At 32.4% G+C, this 25,112-nt stretch overlaps 2 protein-coding genes across 2 annotated transcripts; both read left to right on the top strand.

Moving 5' to 3' along the window:
* The first annotated feature begins 5,801 nt into the window (after nucleotides 1–5,801).
* LOC149476602 (uncharacterized) lies at nucleotides 5,802–23,887 on the top strand. The gene is made up of 20 exons (XM_089711647.1): nucleotides 5,802–6,003; nucleotides 6,108–6,326; nucleotides 6,416–6,493; nucleotides 7,645–7,755; nucleotides 8,516–8,726; nucleotides 9,255–9,322; nucleotides 9,619–9,735; nucleotides 10,275–10,334; nucleotides 10,870–10,929; nucleotides 12,039–12,204; nucleotides 16,134–16,150; nucleotides 16,446–16,661; nucleotides 17,360–17,437; nucleotides 17,893–18,003; nucleotides 19,998–20,208; nucleotides 20,734–20,804; nucleotides 21,252–21,368; nucleotides 21,932–21,994; nucleotides 22,491–22,656; nucleotides 23,690–23,887. The coding sequence occupies exons 1-20, from the start codon at nucleotides 5,968–5,970 to the stop codon at nucleotides 23,824–23,826; spliced, it is 2,313 nt and encodes a 770-aa protein (XP_089567773.1). The 5' UTR covers nucleotides 5,802–5,967; the 3' UTR covers nucleotides 23,827–23,887.
* LOC149476603 (uncharacterized protein B0403.1-like) lies at nucleotides 18,629–19,403 on the top strand (the record flags this gene model as incomplete). Its single annotated transcript, XM_089711941.1, is given in 2 exon segments — nucleotides 18,629–18,794; nucleotides 18,797–19,403. Coding segments are annotated over 2 exon segments (738 nt in total), but the record flags the coding sequence as incomplete, so codon positions are not given.
* Nucleotides 23,888–25,112: the final 1,225 nt, after the last annotated feature.

Below are 25,112 nucleotides of genomic sequence, written 5' to 3' on the forward strand. Positions count from 1 at the left end.
ATGTATGTATGTATGTATGGTTTTCACGCATAAACTACTGGGCCGATTTTGATGAAATTTGGCACAACCTTTTATTGCGAAATATGTACCACGGGCGAAGCCGGGGCGGACCGCTAGTATATATATATATATTCACTGTTGTATTGTATTGGTTCTTTTTCCACACCACCTGTGAGGTAAGAACCTTAGGTGCGTTTTTTTTAAAGAGGTATCCCCAGTAGGCCTAGTCCTCCTTTTTGGCATGCATCAATATCTGGAATAAATCGGACATAAGGTAGTTTATATTATATCTTATTATATAATTATTATATATAATTATAATATCTATTTATATTATATAGAAAAAAATTTGGACTTTGTATGGAAATCTGTCAGCTGATTAGCGAAGTTTCCTTACAAAGTCCAATTTTTTTTTACGAATTCAGCAAAGTTGTAGAACAAAAGTTGTTCAGTTTCATGAGTAGAAGCTCCTGTCTAAATTTTTCAAATGTCTTACCTTTCACCTTGTATATCTATATCAAATGAACAATGTATTCAAGGTATTTAATTGGTTAAGTATTAATGCTGTATTGGTTAAAATCGCTTCGAAAATTAGCCATTATTTGTCGTAAAAAGTAAATGACAAAAAAAGTTATTGTCCATAAGAGATAGACATATACCATCGCGGACTTTTCTGTAGACCTTTTCAATGTGTATAATACTTAGTACATTATTTTGATAAAACTCGTAGGGTTCAGCCAGCGTTTGCAATGTAAGCGGAAAAAATGTAAATTTTTACGACATCACATTAGAAACCTCAAAAATAACAGTACTTCTCCACTATTTAATGGGTGTTATTATACATATAAACCTTCCTCTTGAATTACTCTATCTATTAAAAAAAACCGCATCAAAATCCGTTGCGTAGTTTCAAAGATTTAAGCGTACAAAGGGACATAGGGACAGAGAAAGCGACTTTGTTTTATACTATGTAGTGATGACTAATACAAACATAAAAAAAATCTTATAATTAAGAGTTAAGGATGGTGTTGAATCCTTGACCTTCAAAATTATTGACCTTTAAATAAAATTAACTTGTTATAAAAGTTGCGTACCTTGTCATCCACCTCAGACATTTTTTTTGTTGCATAGTGCATCCTAACTTTTATATATTTTCCGCAGATGGATTTAATTAAAAGTGAATAGTGACAGTCTAAAAATAATTGATTTTTAAAATGATCACTTATTCTTGAAAAAAGATTTTCATTAAGGCATCTTTTGAGACATTCTTGAGAAATAGTATGAAAATAATTTTTCTTACTCATATCTCTATTTTGACGGAAAATTTTCTCACTAAATGTACAAATGGCAACTACATCTTTACTAGGATATTGCAGTCCCCCCTTGTCTTTTTTATACAAGAAACTTTTAAATTTATCCGCAGTCAAAACTGACGTACAATCAGGACACTTAAGTTCTTTTTTCAGTTGACTTACAACAAACCCTGCGATATAAATAATAATTTGTTTCGAAAATTCGGTCAGTTTACTAGGATCACTTAAATAGTCGTGGTCATCCATAGTGCGGATAAAATCAATGTCACGTATCTCAGAATCATCAGTTTCATCTATTAGTTTAATTCTTTCTGTGGTTTTATTTATTGCAATTTCCGGTTTGGTATATGTTAGTATATTTATTTCCTGTAGAGGAATGCAATTACCTGTAGTGATGTGTTTAAGTTCACCATGGACTAGCATCCGTTTGAAAGCGGATTTAAATTGTTTGGCTGTAGGGTTATTGTTAAATCCACCTTTAGCCCTAATCGCGCTAAAGAAATACTCCAAGTGATCTTGGCTAAGCTTATACGTACACAGAAATTGTAAGGATTCACTTCTGGCATAATTTTCGTATAGAAAAATTATCCCTCGTATACAAATCATAAAGCCCAAAAATCCAGTCTTTCGGTTTGTATTAAGGATGGGCATGCCACCTAAATGTAACTTCATTAAATATTGATATATTTGTTCAAGAATCAATTTAGTATTTAAAAAGTTTCCCTCGAATAGAGGTTTTTTATGTGTATATGCATTCATATTTCTTGAATTTAATATGTCAAACAAGTCATTTATATTTTTAATAAATTCTACTGTAGCCTCCGAATTTGAGAAATTATCTATTTTAAGTTCTTCGTTACAAAATTCTATGGCATCAGCAACAGAATTACTGAAAGTCTGAGCAGCCAACTTTACTTTCATGATCTGTTGCCTAAAATTCATATGAGATCTTTTCAGTTTATTAGCTAGGTGAAGTCCTTCATTTTCCTGCAAGTCAATTAAATGTTTGATGTATTCCCAGGAAATAGTGCGTCCCTGCCTATCAATGATGGGTCCTTTCTGAGCCAAAGTATTCCGTACTAATTTAAGCATATGTGATGGATCTGGGTATATAATAATTTTTTTGTCACCTACTTGGAAAGTAGGATCTATTTGAGTATCTTGTAAACAACACCCTAATAATTTAGCCATTGCAAAGTTTGTTGGACAGCCATCGAATGTAAGTGATAAAATTTCTACTCCACATTCATCATGAACGGTTTTAATACAGGTCTGAACTAAATTGGCTTTTTGGTATGCCGAAATACCATCTATTAAAAAGTACCCTAAAGGTATTTTCCAACTACCATTTATAGCAGTTAGCATAAAGACAAGGGCTTCCTTAGCTAATTGACCACTACTTATATTATTGCCACAATCTACAAACCCTATACAGTTTTGACCATCAAAATCTACATGCTTTCTAATAGCCATTTCATCGAAACATAGGGCGCAAAATAATTTGCGAAATGGATTCACTATACTATTAGCTAATTTGAGTAGTTTTATTGCTTCTAAAGATTCTTTACTGATCCCTGGACTACCGTCTATACACTGGTACCACCGTGAAAGAGTTCGTGGGTGAGGAAGGCATGTATTGAAATATTTTCGAACATGATCGTAGGCTCTTGGACTTATAAAGTGGAGAGTTAATGCAAATTTTCTTAACTCTACAGAATACTTCCTAGGTGCGGATTCTTTACAAATATATCTTTTTAAAAAGTCCTTATTTGCCGTTTCTATAGATGACAAAACATCAGCAGATTCTTGATTTATTAAACATCGGGCTTTTAAATCTTCTAATATGCTGCACAGTTCTGCATTCTTTTTCTTTAACCGCCACGCCCTTGTCCTCAATACTGCAATTTTCTTTTTTCTTTGCTCGGCTACACGTTCTTTATTTATTAATTTTTTTCTTAATTTGATTTTTCTCGGTGTTTCCACCTGGAAAAAAAAATATTAAGTTATTTTTTGCAAACTTGAAACAGAAATATATAATAGAAAAAAAATCTTTAATTAAAAAGTATTAAAATAATACAGTTTATATATTTGGGGAAATTAAAGCATGTATTAGTTCAAACTTCAAAACTATGTTACAGGCTTTAGATTCCCCTCACAATTATAGTAGATTTGATTCCTTTTCCAACTTAAATAATTTTACAATTTTAAAAAATATAAGACCACACAGATGTACCTAAATAAGACAAAATATACTACTTATACAAATAACTCTAAACAGTTACAGTGCTCCCACGGTAACTCTTCAAAATATATTTTTTGGTCACGCTATAAAACCACGCTGTGGCAACATTTCCTATACGCCATTAAAGATATCACTTCGGCTGTTCTTTAACATTTGCTACGGTTTTAGTTATTGCGCGAGCACTATATAGTTTCACAACGGCGGCTCCTGCTCCTGGCCCCGTGATCGGCCACAAGCGCTGTCACCATGCGCTGGCACCGGCGTGATGAAATTATTACTATACTCTACTTCATTGTTTCAGAAATAAATGTATTCATTCATTAATTTATTGTTGTATATGAAATAATGATATACCTCAAAACTTGGTTCAGGGGCTTTCGACTGTTTGCTAGTATTAGGTAGCTCAATAATATCCTGTAAAGATAAAGTTTAACTTCGGTAAACCAGAAAATTCAAATAACATAAATGTACAAAATGTACCCAAATGAAATTATTACTAACTAGCTATGTCCCGCGGTTTCACCCGCATTGCTCCGCTCCTGTTGGTCTGTTGAGATAATATATAGCCTAAAGCCTTCCTCGATAAATGGGCTATCTAACACCGAAAGAAATTCTCAAATTGGACCAGTAGTTCCTGAGATTAGTGCGTTGAAACAAACAAACAAACTCTTCAGCTTTATAATATTAGTATAGATATATATTTCACCATAATTTTATAATATAATCAATTTACCTCAAGACTTGGTTCAGGGGTTTTCGCCTGTTCTCTTGTATTAGGTAGCTCAACAACATCCTGAAAAGATTAAGTTAGTTGAATCAGATAATACTAAGAACATCCATGTACAAAATAAAAGGTGTAAAAAAACCGGTGACTAATCCAGGCTTCACACATTCATATGAGCCGTGTACATACACAACAACACCTCATAAACTTCCTCTCCACGGTATGTCGTGCAGTTCTAAAATAGTGCAGTGTTGTTGCTCGTGGGAAAGTGCAATGGAATTATTAATTTACCTTAAGACCTGGTCCATAGACTTTTGATTGTTGGGCAGTACTCAGTCGCTCAACAATAATATCCTAAAAAAATAAAATTTGATTTAGTATAAATAGAAAATATACCCCTATAAAAATAAATTAATAACTTGTTTTGTTTATTATGTAGACGTAGCAACAAAATCGGTCTATGAATATTTAAACTACAACATTTAAATCCAAACTAAATGCATCACAAAAATTACTCACTGTTGTAAAAAGTGTTGGAATTGCATTGGGCATCAAATAGGTTTTTTTTTTCGTTTTTCGAAAATAACGCGACTCAAAATGTATAGAACATATTCTGTGACTTTTTCCTGGTAACCAGTTCTTCCTTCCGGTAGCTCGAATCCATCTGTTTAATGTACTTGTTTCTTTTGGAAACCTAAAAAACATATTTAATATTAAAAAAACATTTCACGATTTTGGGGAAAATTTTACCCTGTACTGGTATCCCTAATGTTAATCACATGATTATACCATAAATTTGAAACTACGTAAAAACAAATGGCGTCCTGAACAACAAGAACACTTCGTAATTTAGTCGGATAACACAAAAAAATGTTTACGTCTATTTCGATGAAAATATTATATATTTGTAGATAATTTCACATTAGAGTTAATGAAAATGTATCAACTATATCCAGTTCTATAAAACAATATACTTCAAATAAGTTTACTTACGTGTGAAAGGTAATATTTGGTAATCTTCGTTCCGGCCGATTTTTACAACCAATCACACTACAACGCACCATATTTTCACTTAAAGTCGGATTAAAACAGATCACTGTCAACGTTTATTAAACTTTGAAGTCACTTAACAGCGAGAAAAAACAGAAAACTAGCAAAACAATGGACTGTAGCCGCTTGTTTGGGACAAACTGCCTTTGTCCCCAACAAAAGAAATCGCATAACATGAGAGAAACAAAAAACAATGTTTCTGTCTCGCTTGCTCTTAGCTTTATAGTCATAAGTGTATTTCTCTCACGCATTACTTGTCATTTTAGTGCCTCCTCTATGGTTCATTCTCACTCTACGCGCTAGGAGTACTAGTGTTCTGTGCATAATACAGAGACTCGTTTAACTGTATCTGTATCCGTATATATTATATTACTCTATGATCTGTATGCTCTGTGTTCTGTAATCTGTATATATCTCAGAGGAATAAGTATATAATATGTTCAATGTTGTATATGTTCTGTGACTGTGTTGCACGCAAGCACGCAATTCGCAAAGTCGCAAACGCCAAACGCAAAGCAGCAAGCAGCAAGACTGCTGCAGAATGCAGATTGCTGGCTGCTGCATATTACTTGCTCTGTGAGGATTCAGAATTATTGTATACACATAAAATCTAATCAGCACAGTAACAGCTCATAAAAATGACCGTGATTGCTGTGGATGATGTACCGCCAAAGGTAAGAATATATATTTTATACATAAAAAAAAATATAAAAATATCAATCATATCAATAATATAAAAATATAAAAATATCAATTGATATCTATATTTTTGTTTCAGATGCCTTTGAAATTATTTATCAGAAAGCTTTCTTGGATTGTGAAAGGTCATTTTGAGGCTCTCGGGTTTGACTCCAAAACTAATAAAAATAATAGTTCAAAGACTTGTTATATAAAATTGTCGCCGAATTTGAATGTGGGCGATGTTATAAGAAGAATTAATGAGACACCGAGTGGAAAATTGAGGTTTAGAGCGTTTGTGCCTACATCAGTTCCAAATGTAAATATTTATATTACCTATTGCTTCAAATAAATATTGGAAGATTTGCAAAGGGCTGAAAATTTTATAAACCTTTTCTTCTATTCTAGTTCACAGGAAAACCTTTAACTTTGTCAAACAAATTGAGGAGAGTTATACACATACCATTGGAATTATCGCCAGAGGAGGTATGTTTATCAAACTACATTTTTTTGACAAATATTTCTCTAGAGCAGGCTTTCCCAATATTTAAAATTATTATAATTGTTACTAAAACACCTACATCTAACTGATCTGGTCGCTATAGAAAGTTGTATTCTTGTTATTTAATACTTGGTTGATTTGGTTCAAAGAAAAAAAAGTAACTAGTTTTTAACATTTCTATGAAAAAAAATTAGACATGTTATAGTAGAGCCAATTTAATAGGCAACATTTGACGTCTATCAATTTTATCTTCATAGGGTGGTAACCTGCTTAAAAACATCGATTAAAGTGAATTAATCGATACGGACTTGAAACATTTGTCAATCGAACTTGAAACACATGTCAATAATTTATGATAATTTTTATTCCCAAGTAATCAATGCATTCGATTCTAGATGTCAGATTTCGATTTTTAGAGTAACGTCTCTGGTATTTAAAAAGAAAAAAGGTTTATTGACACAAAATTGTAGCGACGTCAGTTCTTTAAATCAGAAATTGTTTATTATGTTTAGAATGGTTTATCGGTAAAATCAAATCCTAAAATTACTTGTATCGGTCATTATTATTATAAATATGTAATCGTAATTGAAAAAAGTTAAACAAATGTGCAGTTCTAACAAAACGAACTATCATGTTATTCTATTTCGTGGTTACTAGGTTAAGTTGTTGAATTTTGTTGAACTGTCAAATGTTGCCTATTAAAATGGCTCTACTATAAAATAAACAAACTGCCATTTCTTTATTTAGGGCTGATTTTTCAATGCTTGGATAAAACTTATCCGTCCAATTAAGTATTACACAATAATATTAAAATGTCACGTAAACTGTCAAATACGGGCAATTAGAATATGTTTTTAAAATGGTAGTTTTATACATTACTTGAGGTCCGCCCCGGCTTCGCCCGTGGTACATTTTTCGCAATAAAAGGTAGCCTACGTCCTTTCTCCGGTATCAAAATATCTCCATACCAAATTTCATGCAAATTGGTTCAGTAGTTTAGGCGTGATTGAGTAACAGACAGACAGACAGAGTTACTTTCGCATTTATAATATTAGTATGGATTTGACGAATAAGTTTTAACCAAGGATTGAAAAATCAGCCCTTAGAGTAATTTTAATTGTCATATTTGTTTCAGTGTTTTTTAAAAGTTCACAATGAAATTATCACAGAACTGGTGTACAAGTTTACAGGATTACTGAGAATCAGTCAAAAGACAAATCACAAGCTTTTGGAGAACATTTGTTTTGTAAGTATACTTTTTTATAGCACATGCAATCCTATTTCCTACTAGTTCTATCCTATCCTACTTAATCCAAATAATATTATAAATGCGAAAGTTTGTAAGGATGTATGTGTATGTTTGTTACTCTTTCACGCAAATACTACTGAACCGATTACAATGAAATTTAGCACATATATAGAGGTTAACTTGGATTGTGTTAATCAATAATATATACTAAATAGGATAGGTTTTATCCCGGAAATCCCATGGTAGCGGGAACTATGCGGGTTTTTCTTTATAAATGCGGGCAAAGCCGCAGGCTTAAAGCTAGTGTCATATATAAAATTCTTTTATCACAATGTTAGTTACTCTTCCGAAACCCATTCTAATGAAATTTGTTTACATATTAGTTGTATCATCTGTACGACTGAGAATCAAACAGCATCTATTTTTTTATACCCCTTAGTGATAGGAGTAAGGCAGAACAACATTTGACGTAACAGGTAGTATAAATATTGTGTCAAGTCCCATGTCCCCTAGTGGGGTAAGGGGCAGATGCATTATACATCTGTTTCACTGGTTGATTTTCTATAGGGCCAAGTAGGTGATCAGCCTACTGTGTCCTGGCAGACCGAGACATTTTCTTCATCTCCACCGGGGAATCGAACCCAGGATCCCTCGGTTCTACACTCACGCGTCAACCACTGTACCTAATCAAATCAAATCAAATCAAAGGAGGATCCTAGGAGGCGGTTGTATTAACATTAAGCCATATTTATCCCAGGCAGTAGCGGAAAAACTGCGACGCGTCGCTAACTCGACTCATATAAACAACACGCCGTTCAAATTGAGCTCGGCGTACAGAAAGGCTCATCCGCATGTTTGTGATTACGGACTTATTATGTCCACTTTGCATATGTTAGAGGATGCGCAGGCGCAACCGAGAACACAGATTAGCGAAAAGGACTTGATGGTTGTGCATGTTAATCCTAATCGTGAGTATTGCATTTTAATAACTCAGGCCCCGGAATCACAGACACAATAGAAAATCTATTGTGTCGTGGACCGATCGGGCCGTTCAGGGGCTCAATGGGTTAATATGATTTCGTTTAACTACATACCTAAGTACATAGTATAAGACAGTCGCTTTCTCTGTCCCTATATCCCTTGCTTGCTTGAATCTTTAAAACTACGTAATGAATTTGGATGCGATTTTTTTAATAGATAGAGTGATTCAAGAGGAAGGTTTAAGTATATAATTTATAAGTTTTATGCAAAGCGGGCGAAGCCGCGGACAGATATCTAGTTAAGCTAATGTAATCAAATCAAATCAATAATTACAAATAAGTAAATAATTTACAATATTTTAATGAGTGAATGAACAATTGATTGAATGAAAGAGTTGATATAAAATAACTTGTATGTTCAATAAGACGTTTGAGAAATGTAATGAAACAAATGTTATTTTATTAGCCAGTAGGCCAGTAGTAAAATTGTTTAATATGTAAAGTGCATTTTTTCAGCTGTTGTTACACGTTTTGAGAAAATTAAAGATGATACTAATAAATACTCAGACAGAATAATGAAAAGGGTAAGATTTTAATTCTATATCTACAAATATTTTATTATTTATATCAATAATGAAGAGCTTTATATGCGTAAAATTTTTTTGAAGTGAAACTTCTTTAGGCGCGTTGAAATAAAATTTCAAGATCGCGTCATGGTAATATCGTCATGTCATGAAGTAAGGCGACGATTTTGGTACCTTAGAATCTTGTCAAAGAAGTTTCACTTCTGACGCGTATCCTCGGCACACACGCTCTTTATATATTATAATTATTCGAATTTCGTATATTCATAAAATTAAATAAATTTATTTTCTAACAGGTACATGAATACATTAATTCGTTAAAAACAGACTGTAATCCGGAACAGACTAAAGAAGAGGAAGCAAGAGTTAATGTTAGGAAACAATTGAAAAAAGTACAACCGTACTTATCAACGGTAAGAAACTTTAATTGTTTTTTTGGTCCACACTTAGCAAATTTCATGCAATGTAGTTTTTATGTTTTTAAATAGTTATGATTATCGTGAAATTGCAAATAATCTGTGTATGCAAAATGTTTAAAAAAATGAATTGTTAATGCAAATTATCCTTGTAACTAACACCATACCGTGACTAACTCAAGTATGGCAGATATACATTTTTATGATATTATTTATAATTATTGCAATTTTTTCATATTTTTTTGTATTACTAGCTGTGCCCTGCGGTTTAACCCGTAGTGCTCCACTCCTGTTGGTCTTAGCGTGATGACATATAGCCTATAGCCTTCCTCGATAAATGGGCTATCTTACACCGAAATAATTTTTTAAATCGGACCTTTTCTGAGATTAGCGTGTTCAAACAAACCAACAAACTCTTCTTCTTTATAATATTAGTATAGATGTAGTCTTATATTAATTTTAATTATAAGTATGAATCAATAAATGAATAAAATTGCGACATTAAAATTACTTATCGATGATTATGTTCTTTACAGATCATCAGAGAAGTCACAGCATCGCAATTGGTTCCATTGAATAAAGCACACAAAACTCAGGTATGATTTATTGTTTTTCTATTTTATTTTGTACTAACTGTGCTGCGTGGGTTCACCCGCGGACTAACCTGCGGGATAAATTAAGTATTTGTAATTCTGAAGTACATCAGAATCTGGTATATCAAGTCTAACCTATATTACTGTAAAGTTTCATCCAAATCCTGTAGTTTTTCCGTGAAAGAGTAACAAACATACACATTACACACATCCATTCTCACAGTTATAATTTCTATAATATAAATTGTGTTGCTTGTAAGAGATTTTTGTATGTATGTGTTTGTAAAACTATATGTTTAGTACTTGTAATAGTGTACAATAAAGCGTTTCATTAATTCGTTCGTTCATTCATTTATTGGTAGTTAAGTATTGGATTCCAATATTTGTTGGAAGTCTGGGTCTTCAGCTACCTAAATACCAAATTTAATTGTAATCGGTTCAGTAGTATTTGCGTGAAAGAATAACAAACATCCATCCTCACAAACTTTCACATTTATAATATTAGTAGGATGTACTTTCATTTTTCGTTTTTGTTCAGGTCCCAGAGCTTCCACCGAACTATATGAAACCGATGAAGCAGTCTTTGTGTAACGTGCGGGTATGAATTTATTTTAATTATCATGTAATAAACAAAAGCAAAAACAAAACAAAACACAAAAACGATTATCTTAGGGCCGATTTTTCAATGCTTGGATAAAACTTATCCGTCCAATAAAGTATTACACGATAATATTAAAATGTCACGTAAACTGTCAAATACGGGCAATTAGAATACGTTTTTAAAATGGTAGTTTTATACATTATTCGACGAATAAGTTTTAACCAACGATTGAAAAATCAGCCCTTAATGTAATTAACTTACTATAATACATATAAAGAAATCTAACTTTTTATTTAAGTCTAATCCAATCTTACAAGTTTTATTCTTTTCAAGAAAGAAAGAGAAATAATTTGTTAATTGTGTGCTTCTTTGCATTCATAAATAGTTCTCGGTAAAAAATTTGGGCTTAGAAACTTCTGAATTGCAATACAATTTTATTCTTGCTCTTAAAATCACTTTGTCACTAAATATTTTTCGAAGTGTTATTGAAATGAAACTTATTTAGGCGCGTTGAGAGTATAATTTCAAGGTCGCATCATGGCAATACCGTCACGTCATGGAGTAAGGCCACGAATTTGGTATCTTTAAATCTTGCCAATGAAGTTTCACTTCTGACACGTCTTTTTTTAACTATATTAGTTATATATCTATAACTCATCGCTTTTATGTAGAGATAAACTACGATAACATGGCGCGCCCCTCCAAAATTCAAAACGTTTGAAAGTATTTGTGAAAGTATTTACAATGCACCACCAAGATTCACAACGCATGTGTGCGTAATGAGACGGCCGTCAAACAAAAACAAATCCACGGATTTGTTGCTCGACTAGTCACGCTCTAATCGCTCATTATTATTAGTAATGGCGCTGCACTGACGTATTCTATGAAAACGACACGTGCGTTGTCTTGGGCGCTCGGCAACTTATGATTAGTTGACCAACAAATCTGGACGTAAAGTACTAAAGACTAGTACGTACAACTACATACAAACTCCTTCGTAAGGATGTCACTACACACATTGAAACAGTAATTTGGAGGGGCGCGCCATGTTATCGTAGTTTATCTCTACATACTATATGTCTATTTTTTTATATAATATTCAACAGATATACAGCGAGCCATATTTCCCTGGTAACGAGGCAGTGAAAGGTTTTCTAAAGAAATTCTCCGCAAGATCGATACACAGAGCGGACACCATGTTTAACTTGCTTCATGTGAAAGTCTCGAGACAGGCCTATAATAAGATGTTGGCTCATGATGGGACTATAATAGGTAATATGCTCCCATATGGGATAACTAGCTTTCCGCCCGCGGATTCGCCTTCTACCTTCTACCTTCTGTGATCTGACATGATGTTCGATGTATTTTATTTGTATATTATGATATTATAAGTAAAAAGGTGTAGATAGTTTACAAACACAACATTCGACAACAACTTAAAAAGCGGCACACTAACGCATACACGATTAGACGTCAAAGTAAGATGGCATGATTCAGCCATCGTGAGTGAAAAAGAGACAATAAATAATATTTTTTTTTAATATTTATAGTTTAATAATTTAAATTTGTATAGACTACTAGCGGTCCGCCCCGGCTTCGCCCGTGCGGTACATGTTTACGTTTTCTCTACATAAGAACCATCCTCGTACTTCAAGGAATATAATAAAAAAAGAATTATCGAAATCGGTTCAGCCGTTCTCGAGTTATGCGCTTACCAACACATTTTGCGATTCATTTTTATATATAAGAGATAGTACAATTCTGGCTATGGCTAAGTCTAATGTGGAAGGCGTCGGTCGTCTCTAGCACAGGTTTATACTTTATACCTAGTTGAGGCGATCGTCGAGTTTGTATTATATTATGTCACTGTATTAGTAGGTACTCAATAAATAATTTTTGTTTTTTATTTTGATAGATATGAATTCTGGCCATATTAGAATGTGCCCGGAGCGCTTTTAACCTATCTACACCTTTTTACTTATAATATCATCAGTTTTGAATATATTTTCAGCGGACTGTAAGCTTTACATACGCGGGACAGATTTTCCAATATACAAGATTCCTCAAGAGGTTATACAGCAAATATCACAAGGTTCAGTTCCGATTAAAAATTGGTGAATTAAATCGTGTGAATAAATTAGTTTATAAGGAATGGATAAATATATGATTATGAGCAATATTGTTTTTTTTTAATCTCAGTTATAGCACCTTGAATGCTATAAAACTAAAAAATGACGTGTGGCACTCGGTGACTGCCGCGGTAAAGCTATTGCATGCTATGTCTTCAAGCCACACCTCCGAGCCCGTCGGAGTGGGGAGCGTGAGGTTTTTCGTTACTAAATTTCAGGATTCGGTCCCCGCGCTCAAGGCCCGCGATAAAAGCTATGCAATAGCTTAAAAATAAATAAAGTTATTAGAAAATGGGAGGTTTCTGCTTCTTATTCTTATTTTAATGATGAAAAATTTTTTCAATTAGATTTGATCTGTTTGTTCCTAATATTTTAATTAAGCTTACTCCTATTTAAAAGTAATTGGGAAGCCAATTTAAAATTCACACCCATGTCTTAAAATATTGCTTGGCATAACATATTATACCGTTAGAAAAATTATTCAACCCAAAAATATTAATAACAAGTCAAGTCAATTTCATAGTGTACACTAGTAATTTTAGCAGATATTTATTACAATTATTTTTAAATAATATAAAATATACGTGGGAGGTGAAAAATTTAAATTAAATACTCATTTGGGTACTATTTGCCAATCATTACAAGCAAGTTCTTCTCCGCAAGTAATAAATCTTATTAATTGTAATAATTAAATTGTTCAAATTCACGCGTATTTTTTTTCGTGCGAACATTCGTGCATTGTACGAATGTTTATACGCAAGTGAGTGTTCCGGCTCCGGGTCTGTGGTTCCGGGTAATGCTAGGTACTTTAATGATAAAACGTCTTATCTGAGTTACTATAATAAAGAGTTCAATTTTTACAAAAGTTACAAAGATATTTTATATAATACTAGCAATGCCCTGCGGTTTCACCCGCATAGATAGCGATATCTTTACAGTGAAAAGTCTACTATAGGTCGGACATGAAAATCACCTTTACCCCGTCCCGCACTACGGCCTTTTTTTTTTTTGTTTTAGTGGGGAAATCTTTCCTAGATACCCACGGCCTCCAGGGGAGGGGCCGTGGGTTATGTCGGATTCCTACCGACCAAAACCCCACTGTGTTCCGTCAAGACGCATATTGGTAGAATTCCTCCGTGACCCCCGCACTACGGCCTGCTCGAACAGTATACCTAAGTACTATTTTCTGTAGATTGACACTTTTAAATTCGTTATATCTTGGAATAATGGAATATCCAATTCTTTTCATTTAAAAAGTATTTTGCTGGTATTGAAACAGTCTATAATAAAACATCATTTAATGGGATAAGGATTAATATATGTGTATGGATAACATGGTTTGATTACTGTCGGCACTTCTATTTACTTTGAAAACGTAAAAAAGTTGTTGTAGTAACATAACTACTGAAGATGGACATATGGTATCGCGGACTTTCTTGTAGATATTGATGCATTCTATAATACTGTAGAACATTTTTTTGTTCTATCTTCAATAGATTCCGCAGCGCACGCGATGACAGAAGTTTTATTGAGGATTTTTTTACACCTTGGGTTACATTATTGCATTTTTGGTAAGGATCTCTAATTTTTTTGAAAATGCAATATAGCCTATGTTGCTCAATAAAGATGCAGCTTTCTAATGGTGAAAGAATTTTTGAAATCGGTCCAGTAGTTTTTGCGTGAAAACCATACATACATACATACTTACATACATACTTACAAACTTTTCCTCTTTATAATATTAGTATAGATTAGACACGACACTTCTAAGCCAAGCTCTCATGCTAAAAGATAGGGGAACTATATTTTCTATCACCAAAATTTATATTTGTCATCAAGTTGTATCACCTAATAAATAGATCTATCACCACGAAATATTTTCGTTCTCAGATAATCAAAAATTGTTCGCAGGTATGAATTATCAAATTAATGTTAATATATGTGTAAAATAAGAGATCGATAACCAATAAAATTATATTGCATTACATGAATATAAACTTCGTTCTTATAATAACAGTTTTGTTACTTAAATAATAGCTCTGTGCTCAGAATGGTAGATCTGTCACCAAATAAATCGATTATCGATCCCTGACTGCGACTCCTTTTTATTTGATATTTTGTCACCAATACAGTAGTAACATTTTATTTCGTTCAGACATTAAATTAATAGTATTCGTTACCAATTTAATACATCAATTTATAAATTTAATGAAAAAATTATCAAAGGGGCGGAGACAAATTGGCGCGCTTTAAAAATTAAGAATAAAATATATTGATTATTTTAACTTTAATTAAGTTTTTTATCTACTATTCTGCTAGCCATAAGCCAGCTATTTTAAACCAGCGCTGATTGTTCAGTGGTAATTATTTTAAACAATAAATATTGATTATTTTGACTTTAATTGTTTTATTTACTACTCTGCTAAATTTAAATATAATTTATACTACCAGTGGAAATTTAGAACCTTGGGAGTCTAGTTTAAAGTAGCAGAATCTTTTGGTTGAAACGATGACGACAACCCTAATTTTTTATTTGAACTTAATGCAATTTTCTAGTAACATAATATGATTTATTGGTGATCTCTTTAAATTAGTTTGCTTAAATACTTATTAGGACACACCTATTATAATACATACAAAAACATTTATTTGGTACTAGACCTTATATTTCAGGATTTTAGGTGATTTATTGTGGAACTGATTTTGCATTGTTTGGTGACTACATTTTGGTGACAGATCTACTATTTTGAGGACAAGAAACACAAAACAAATTAAATTGGTGATAGCCTAAATGATACCCAAAAGATAGTCACTTATTCTGTGACTGCAACTGGCAACTATCAATTAGTATAGTGTCATAAAAATTTATTGTCAGATTTATATGTCAACTTTGAAGTTTGAGGCTTGAGCGATTGCTTCGCCTTTTTAAATTAATTCATATTACTACTTTCCTAATAAAAACTTACTAAATATTACTTCGTGGGTGATACAATAAAAAATTAATCGCTTTAGAAATTTTATTCTTACAAAAGTTTTTATACAGTCTCACAAAAATGACTGTAATTGCCGTAGATGGTGTGCCGCCAAAGGTAATAAATAATATTGTTAGTTTTAGAAGCTGCTTGATTTAATTACACAAAAACATAAAGAAATATGTAAATAGCTTTCCGCCCTCGGTTTCACTCGCGTAGTTACAGAAAATTCTCATGGGAATGTGATGTTTGACCGCGGTAAAAAAGTAGCCTATAACCACTATCTTGAATCCTAACTATATCCAGACACCAAAATCATATCATAAAATGGTTCTGTTGCGTCGTTAAAAATAAAACAAACATACACCTTCGCAATTACAATATAACTAAGGATATCTAATTATTGTTTCAGTTAACAATGAAGCTATTTATAAGAAAGCTTTCCTGGATTGTGAAAGGCAATTTTGAAGCTCTCGGCTTTGAGTCTAAGATAAACAGGCCGAAGATTGGTTATATAAAACTATCAGCCAATTTGAATGTAAATGATGTTTTAAAAAGAATCAATGATAGCGAGACACCAAGTGGAAAATTGAAGTTTAAAGCATATGTCCCTTCATCAGTTCCAAATGTAAGTACCTATATAATAATATAATAAGTGTAAAACTCCTTTTGTTTGCAATTATTTAATTTTGTGTCAATATGCAAAATGGAGGAAAATCTGGGTAGTTGCATTATTATTTACCTACCTCAAATGTCCAAAAGCGAAGTGTATAACATTATTGCAATTTGTTACAGTCAAAGCTCCTTATTCACTCTTCCTTCATTTGCGGTTTCACTATTCGCGGCCCAAAATTCTTTATTCACGGATTGAATCGGTACAACATCGGTACTTACATATATGTATTTACCTAAATTAAAATCAATCGTTATCCTTAGTAAACGCCTGAACTACAACTACGTATTTATAATGTCAACTAAAAAACGAGTAAAAAGTGCCAAGCCATTGCCTAAACCTGAACTGGTAATTAATAAATATGTATGGTAATTAATAAATATGTATGGTCAAAAATTTCAATAAAACTGATTTGTTTATGTATTAGCTTCCTTATTTCGTCACCTAGGAATGTATCCCCTATAACCCCATACAAATTACCATTCCATATTCACGGTTTCTCTATTCGCGGCACATTTACGGAACCTATTGCCCGCGAATAAAGAGCTTTTACTGTATTTAAATTGAATTATCTTGTCTACTTTTTGTAGGCTTAATATAAACATTATTAAAACATTTCTAAATGTCTAGTAATCTTCATATTTCTGTTTTAGTTATCGGCAAAACCAGCAACATTGCCAAACAGGATGCGCAGAGTGATGAATATACCATTGGAATTAACACCAGAAGAGGTAAGTCTATATTGTAATAATAAAAAGCTGAAGAGTTTGTTTGTTTGACCGCGACAAACTCAGGAACTACTTTACATCTAAAAAAAGTATTGCGTTAGGTTTAATGTTACATATTGTTTGATTTATTTGAAGAAATAATTTATTAGTCATAAAAAAAAATTTCTTATTGGATTAAGTTTGTTACATATTTGAAAAATAATCAATTTAAGGTGATGTTGAAATTAGCACTTACTTTCCTTTTATTGTAGTAGGTTAATCATAATCTTAATATATATAAATCTCGTGTCACAATGTTTGTCCTCAATGGACTCCTAAACAACTTAACCGATTATAATAAAATGCGCACACCATGAGTAGTTCGATCCAACTTGAGAGATAGGATAGTTTAACCATGTAGGTACCACGGGCGAAGCCGGGGCGGATCACTAGTATTAATAATAAGGTGTTTGTTACAGTGTTTTAAAAAGGTCCACAATGAAATTATCAAGGAAATGGTATACAAGTTTACAGGCCTACTGAATCTCAGTAAGAAGACCAATCATCAGCTCATGGATAATATTTGTCTTGTAAGTATTATTTTTATTATTTGTGCGCAGGTTTTTTTACTGTAAAAACAAATTTAGAGCGAGGGTAAGTCTAGCAAATGAAAAAGAAAGATGTAAATCAAACTCAAACATTTATTTATTCAATTAGAAGTCTAATCTAGTCTAAACATTTATTTATTCAATTAGAAGTCTAGAAGCACTTTTGAATCGTCATTACATTTTTTAAATTTACCTTCGATTCGGAAAGCTCGGAAAGTTGGAGAAGAACCAACAAGAATCCTCTAATTTATATAAAAAACTCATAAAACTGCAAGAAAATCATTAGTAAATACATTAAACATATTAATGAATTTACTAACAATTTTGTTGCAGTTTTAATTTTTATTACTTTATTTATGTACAGGTTTTTATTTAAATTTCATTATTTCCTTGAAAATAAGTATTAGCGTGGTTTTACGAAACGAATTACTGTACCGTTGGATCCAGTTTAATCTTTTAAACGACTACCTTGTTTATACATTTAGAAATTACTTTTTAATAGAATTTAATGCTTCCTGTGGAGTGTTTTAAATGTAGATTTTTAATAATATCTATATATACTACTATAACATAAATACTATAACATAAATAACTATAACTAAACTACTATAACATAAATAAGATATCCGTTAATATTAATAAATGCCAAAAAATAACTTTCTCTAGAAATAAAAAAAATATTATAAATTTTGAATATTCAATCTGCAACGAAAAAATTCCTTCCACGAATACAGTAAGGGATTTGGGCGTGATACTGGATGAGAAACTCACGTACAACACATTGTCTACGTCACAAAAAAGGCTTTTGCTAATTTAGGGTTTGTTTTGCGCACAGCCGAACCTTTTGATGATATACGATGCTTAAAGGTCTTATATTTCGCATATGTTCGGAGTATCCTTGAGTTCGCATGTGTAATATGGCGACCAGTCTACAAATGTTATATCCATAGGCTAGAAAAGATACAAAAGATATTTTTTAAGAAATTAAATTTTAAATCTAAACATTTCCCTGATAGCTACGAGCAAGCTTGCCAACATTATAATATTAACGCACTATCGGATAGAAGAGATCTAATCGACGTAATGTTCTTGTTTGATATTTTAAATAATAAATTTGACTGTATCTCTATTTTGAATCCTTTAAATTTTCGGGTTCCAAGTCAAGGCACTCGTCAAAAAAATCTGTTCTTAGTGCCCTCAACATCTACAAACTATCTTAAAAATTCTCCATATTTCAGACTCCCTGAAGTATACAATAATAAATTTTGCTCAGCTGATATATTTAGTTTGTCACGTCCCAGATTTAAAAGTGCAATTCTTCAGATTATCAATAATTTGAATAAGTAACACACACACACACACACACACACACACACACACACACACACACACACACACACACACTCACTCACTCACACATCCACTCATTCACTCACACAGTCACATTATTAGGCTCATTTTTATTTTTGTTTTTTCTCAACTTTAATGTTATTTTGTTGATGTTGCTTGTTTACTAGAAGTCACATTTATTTTTCATGTACGTTTTATGTTTCATCAAGAACAATTGTTGTACTTTTGTTAAAGAAAAAGAAAACAATTATTGTTCCCTTTTAGTTTACCTCTTGTTGTCACACAATTGGACTATTATTGGTGTGCCTTGTAATTGGCGTTTTTATATGTAATTTGTATAATTTATCTTAATAACAGCTGTAAGGTGCCTTTTATGAATAAAATAAATAAATAAATAAAATATATATTAAAATGAAACCCGTTTCGCATTGTCACGGCATCACGTGTGAACGGCTGAACCGATTTCGATAATTCTTTTTTTATTATATTCCTTGAAGTACGAGGATGGTTCATAAGTAGCGAAAACGTAAATACGTACCACGGGCAAGGCCGGGGCGGACCGCTAGTAGTAAAAAAAACTCAAATTAAAATGTATTTAATTTCTCAATAATAATTATAATTTCCAGACGGTAGCAGAAAGACTGCGACGTGTTGCCAACTCGTCTAAAATAAACAACCCACCGTCCAAACTTAGTTGGGCATATCGTAAAGCGCATCCACATTTTGGTGATTTTCAATTCATTTTGTGCACTTTGCATATGTTAGAGGATGCGCAGGCGCAACAAAGGTCGCAGGTTAGCGAGAAGGACTTGACGGTTGTGCATTATAATCCCGATGGTAAGGTTTTTATATATATTTAACTAGCTTTCCACCCGCGGCTTCGCCCGCGCAGTCAAAGAAAAACCCGCATAGTTCCCGTTCTCGTGGGATTTCCGGGATAAAACCTATCCTATCTCTCAAGTTTGATCGAACTGCACATGGTGTGCGAATTTTATTATAATCGGTTAAGTGGTTTAGGAATCCATTGAGGACAAACATTGTGACACGAGATTTATATATATTATGTATTAAGATTGTTATTGTTGTCCGCAGCTGCGTATGTCAAGTGAAAGAAAATAAAGAATTGTGATGCATGTCACTTCCATACTAATATTATAAAGCTGAAGAGTTTGTTTGTTGGTTTGAACGCGCTAATCTCGGGAACTACTGGTCCGATTTGAAAAATTATTTCGGTATCATTTCTAATTTATCGAGGAAGGCTATATATCATCACGCTAAGACCAGGAGCGGAGCAATGCGAGTGAAACCGCCAGGCACAGCTAGTAAAACGTAAGAATAAAGAATGAAATGTATTTTTTGCAGTTATAAATAACGTACGCCATGATAACGCGAGAGAAACGTGCAATAAATACTCTGAAAGAATTATCAAGAAGGTAAGATTATTTTTAAGTTATTTGTAATATTCAGCATGCTTTAAATAAAAAAGTAGTAAATTTTGTTTATTTGTACATAGTATAAAACAGTCGCTTTCTCTGTCCCTATATACCTTTGTATGCTTATATCTTTAAAACTACGCAACGGATTCTGATGCGGTTTTTTTAATGGATAGAATGATTCTCGAGGTTTTAGTATATCATTTATTGGGTTTAGGTAAAGCGGGCGAAGCCGCGGGCGGGTCGCTAGTTCATTATATTTTAAATATTAATAGCACACTATTTTAATTGTAGCAATTTTTGTTTAGAAGAAAGAAGAAAGATCATTTATTTGACACAAAATTGAAATAACACGATTAGCACACAATACAATTAGAATATGACAATACAATTCAAACACAGTAAAATTAAAATATATATAACTAAACCATGTTTCATATTTTACAGGTAACAGAGCACATAAATAATTTAAAGACAGACTCACACCCAGACCAGACTGAGGAAGAAAAAGCAAGAGTTAATGTTAGGAAGCAGTTGAAGAAAATAGCACCTTACTTGGCATTGGTAAGTTATTTAATAATTTAGATATAGGTAAAGTCTGTAAAGTTAGTTAAGTAACACACATAGTATTGTTTATAGGTAAAGTCTGTAAAGTTAGTCAACACACTTAATATTTTTGGCTCTCAAATCTCAATATTCTATTAAATAATAAAACTATGCCTATGCGTGTATTGGGCAGAGTTTTCTATTGAGCAATACGAGACTTTGAACTTTAAAGTAATGAAATAAGGTGTAAATTTCAATGAATGCTTTATACAACGTTCGCTCCGACATTTTTAGATGTAAAAGTATATCAAAAAATGTCGGGGTGGTGTTATAGTTAAGAAATTTAGATATAGGGTCGATCTTTCAATGCTTGGATAAAACTTATCCGTCCAATATAGTATTACACGATAATATTAAAATGTCACGTAAACTGTCAAATACGGGCAATTAGAATACGTTTTTAAAATGGTAGTTTTATACATTATTCGATGAATAAGTTTTATCCAAGCGTTGAAAAATCGGCCTTTAATAGAAGAGAATTGATTTTATTTTTTAAGATTTGTTATTATTGCTTTTTACAGATGGTCCAAGAGGTGACAAGTACACATTTGCAGCCTGTGAAGCAATCGTTCTATGATGTTAGGGTATGCCTTCTTGCATTTATTATTTTTCTTAAAATGTCATTTATTAGTGTAAAAATATAATTTATGGATGTGTGTTTGTACACATTACTCATTAATTATATTAAAAACTCGTGCAATAACATAATGTTGCCATTCAACAAACTTTTTAATATTTTTTTTAACTGCATGTTTTTTTTTATACTATAAAATCATATACCAGTAAAAGAAACATTTATATTACCAAGCCACGTATATTCGATCACAAAATATGACTATTATTAAACTATTGCATAGCTTCTATCGCGGTCCTTGAGCGCGGGGACCGAATCGAGAAATTCCGTAACGAAAAAACCTCACGCTCCCCACGGGGACGGGCGCGGAGGTGTGGCTTGAAGGCATAGCATGCAATAGCTTTACCGCGCCGAGTGACACACGTCTTTTTTATTTTTATCACATAATATTTCAGATCAAAATTCTCATTAATATTTTAGTTAGTTAATTATATTTATTTTTACAGATATACGGCGAGCCATATTTCCCGGGACGCGAGGAAGTTAAAGTGTTCCTAAAGAAGTTTGGCGCCAGAACGATACATAGATCGGATATTATGTTCAATTTGGTGATGTTCAAGCTAACACGGCATTCGTACATGAATATAATGAATGAAGATGGTGTTACGATAGGTATGGTAATCCCATATCGAATCCTATTAGATGGGATCACTCAGACAAATCATATCTTAATCTTAATATATATAAATTCTTACTTATTATATTAATTATGCTCCGCCCTATTCCTCTCCTCAAACTAACTTCCTTTCGTACGTCTGGTTTTCTGGAAGAAATCGCTATTTAGCGATAAGACCGCCATTTGTTTAAATTTATAATTAGATTAAAGTTCCTAGTTAAGTTTTGTCAGAGCAATAAAGTATGAATAAATAAATAATAAATAAATCTCGTGTCACAATGTTTGTCCTCAATGGACTCCTAAACAACTTAACCGATTATAATAAAATTCCCACACCATGTGCAGTTCGATCCAACTTGAGACATAGGATAGTTTAAACATGTAGGTACCACGGTCGAAGCCGGGGCGGACCGCTATTCTAATAAATTTATTTGGTCATTTAAGGGTGTTATACAAACTTTTTTAATCAAATAACATGGGAATATCCCACCCCTAATCCTATATACTATCCCATTAAATAAACGCATCGCACTAATCAAATATGCGATTAAATTGCATATAAATCATCGAACATTATATAAAGTTTCATAAAAATCGCTACATACAAGGTTAACTGAATCCCATTTCATTCCTCGATCGCATTTGTATTCTATTCGTTATGATTTATAGATATCGGAATATATGTTCAACTATCCCATAGAGATACGATAATCCCACTAATCCCATAGTCCATACACATCAAATATCTTAAATTCACAATCTCATTATCTGTATTCCATTGGTATATAGACTTAAATAACTTTGTAATAAAAAAGTGATTAAAAACCCGATCGCACTGTATTAAGTATAAGAAAACCTTTAGAAAACATATTGCATTATACTTACTACAATTAGCATTATTAATTATTAATATGCCTATAATATATGCTTCTTCCTTCATATAATATGCTTACACATATTTTTTTTAAAACTACATTTCATATTAAACATGTCAATTTATATATATTTCATATAATATTATTATTTTAGGAGGCTGTAAACTGATCATACGCGGTTCAGATTCACCGACATACAAGATTCCTGAAGCGGTTTTAAAGCAAATAACTCTTTCGGAACCAACGCAAGATGAAAATATCGTAGCTGAGGAAAATTGGGAAGAATGGTGAATGTAGTGTGAAAATATTGTACATATATACTTAAGGAGTATTAATAAATGATTTTATGTGATATTGCTTTTTATTTCACAAATACACAAGAAATTTTGATTATAAAGTAGGTACTAATGAGTAAGTAAGATTAAAAAGAATAGCTTTAACTACGTTAAGTTAGTACCGGATAAACTCAGAACTTTCAAAAAAGTAATAATACTTGAGTACACTTGCCTACGCGGCAGGTTTTGCGCACGATCGAGTTTTATTTTGAAAATCTAATCTCTGGATATTGACATTTGTCATTCAGTAACAGTGCATTTACATGAAATGAGCGAATGCTCATTCTAAAATCACCCAACTAAGTCAAATTTAGTGTAAACAGGCGTAGAGCATTCTTTCGTTGTTCTTATTGCGTTCGAAAAAATCTATGCATTGTTCTAATACTGAACAACACCAAACACGAGTTTTCGTTTACACTAAAAGATCACAAAAGTATGCTCTTGCTATAGCTCTAAATCTATGTTCGTTTTATGTAAATGCGCCGAAACATAAGCTTAGGTTTAAGCATTTAGTTTATATCGTCTAATATGATAGGCCGCAACAATTTGAAACTGCTGTAGTCGTTAGTAGGTACAAGGAAAAATTAACATAATTTATATATATTAACATAAATTCACATAATATCGATATCTGACAATATCGATATTATGTGAATTTATGCTTTTTCTTCGGATCTTTCGGATCTTACTATATCAGTTTACAGATTATAAAATTTTCTGCTGAATAAAAGTGAGTGCTGAACTGCTGAGAGACAACATACATAGTAGATGCTAGAATATTTCTGATGTATTTGTCAATTGGATGATGAATTAGAATTTAGAACGTAATACTTTTATTGTAGACAGGACAGAATTTCATGATCGTAATTAGCTTGTACATAGATATAGTTTATGTACTGCAGTTATGCGAAGATTCTATTTCAAACATTGCGGCATTATTATAGAGAGGACACCACAAACAAAATCTGTGCGACAAGCGCGGCGGCGTGGGGTGGCTAGTGAGTCATACACCTTATAGATATTCTGCCTCTTATTACTTAAAAATTAAAACCAATCAATGTAACAAATAAAAATTGTTTATCTTATTAAAAAATATGAATAAACTTATCAATTAAAACCAATCAATGTAACAAAAAAAAAAAAATAGTTTGAGACAATTGACTCTAACTAGTGTTACAAATAGTGTAGTAGTGATGGCCTCACTAGTACGTAGTACAATGTAGTAACTCAATGATTTCAAAC

The sequence above is a fragment of the Colias philodice genome, chromosome 27, assembly GCF_061535455.1.
Source record: "Colias philodice isolate Cphi_HAF_F1 chromosome 27, ilColPhil1 Martin Lab GWU primary, whole genome shotgun sequence".
Classification (NCBI taxonomy): Eukaryota; Metazoa; Arthropoda; class Insecta; order Lepidoptera; family Pieridae; genus Colias; species Colias philodice.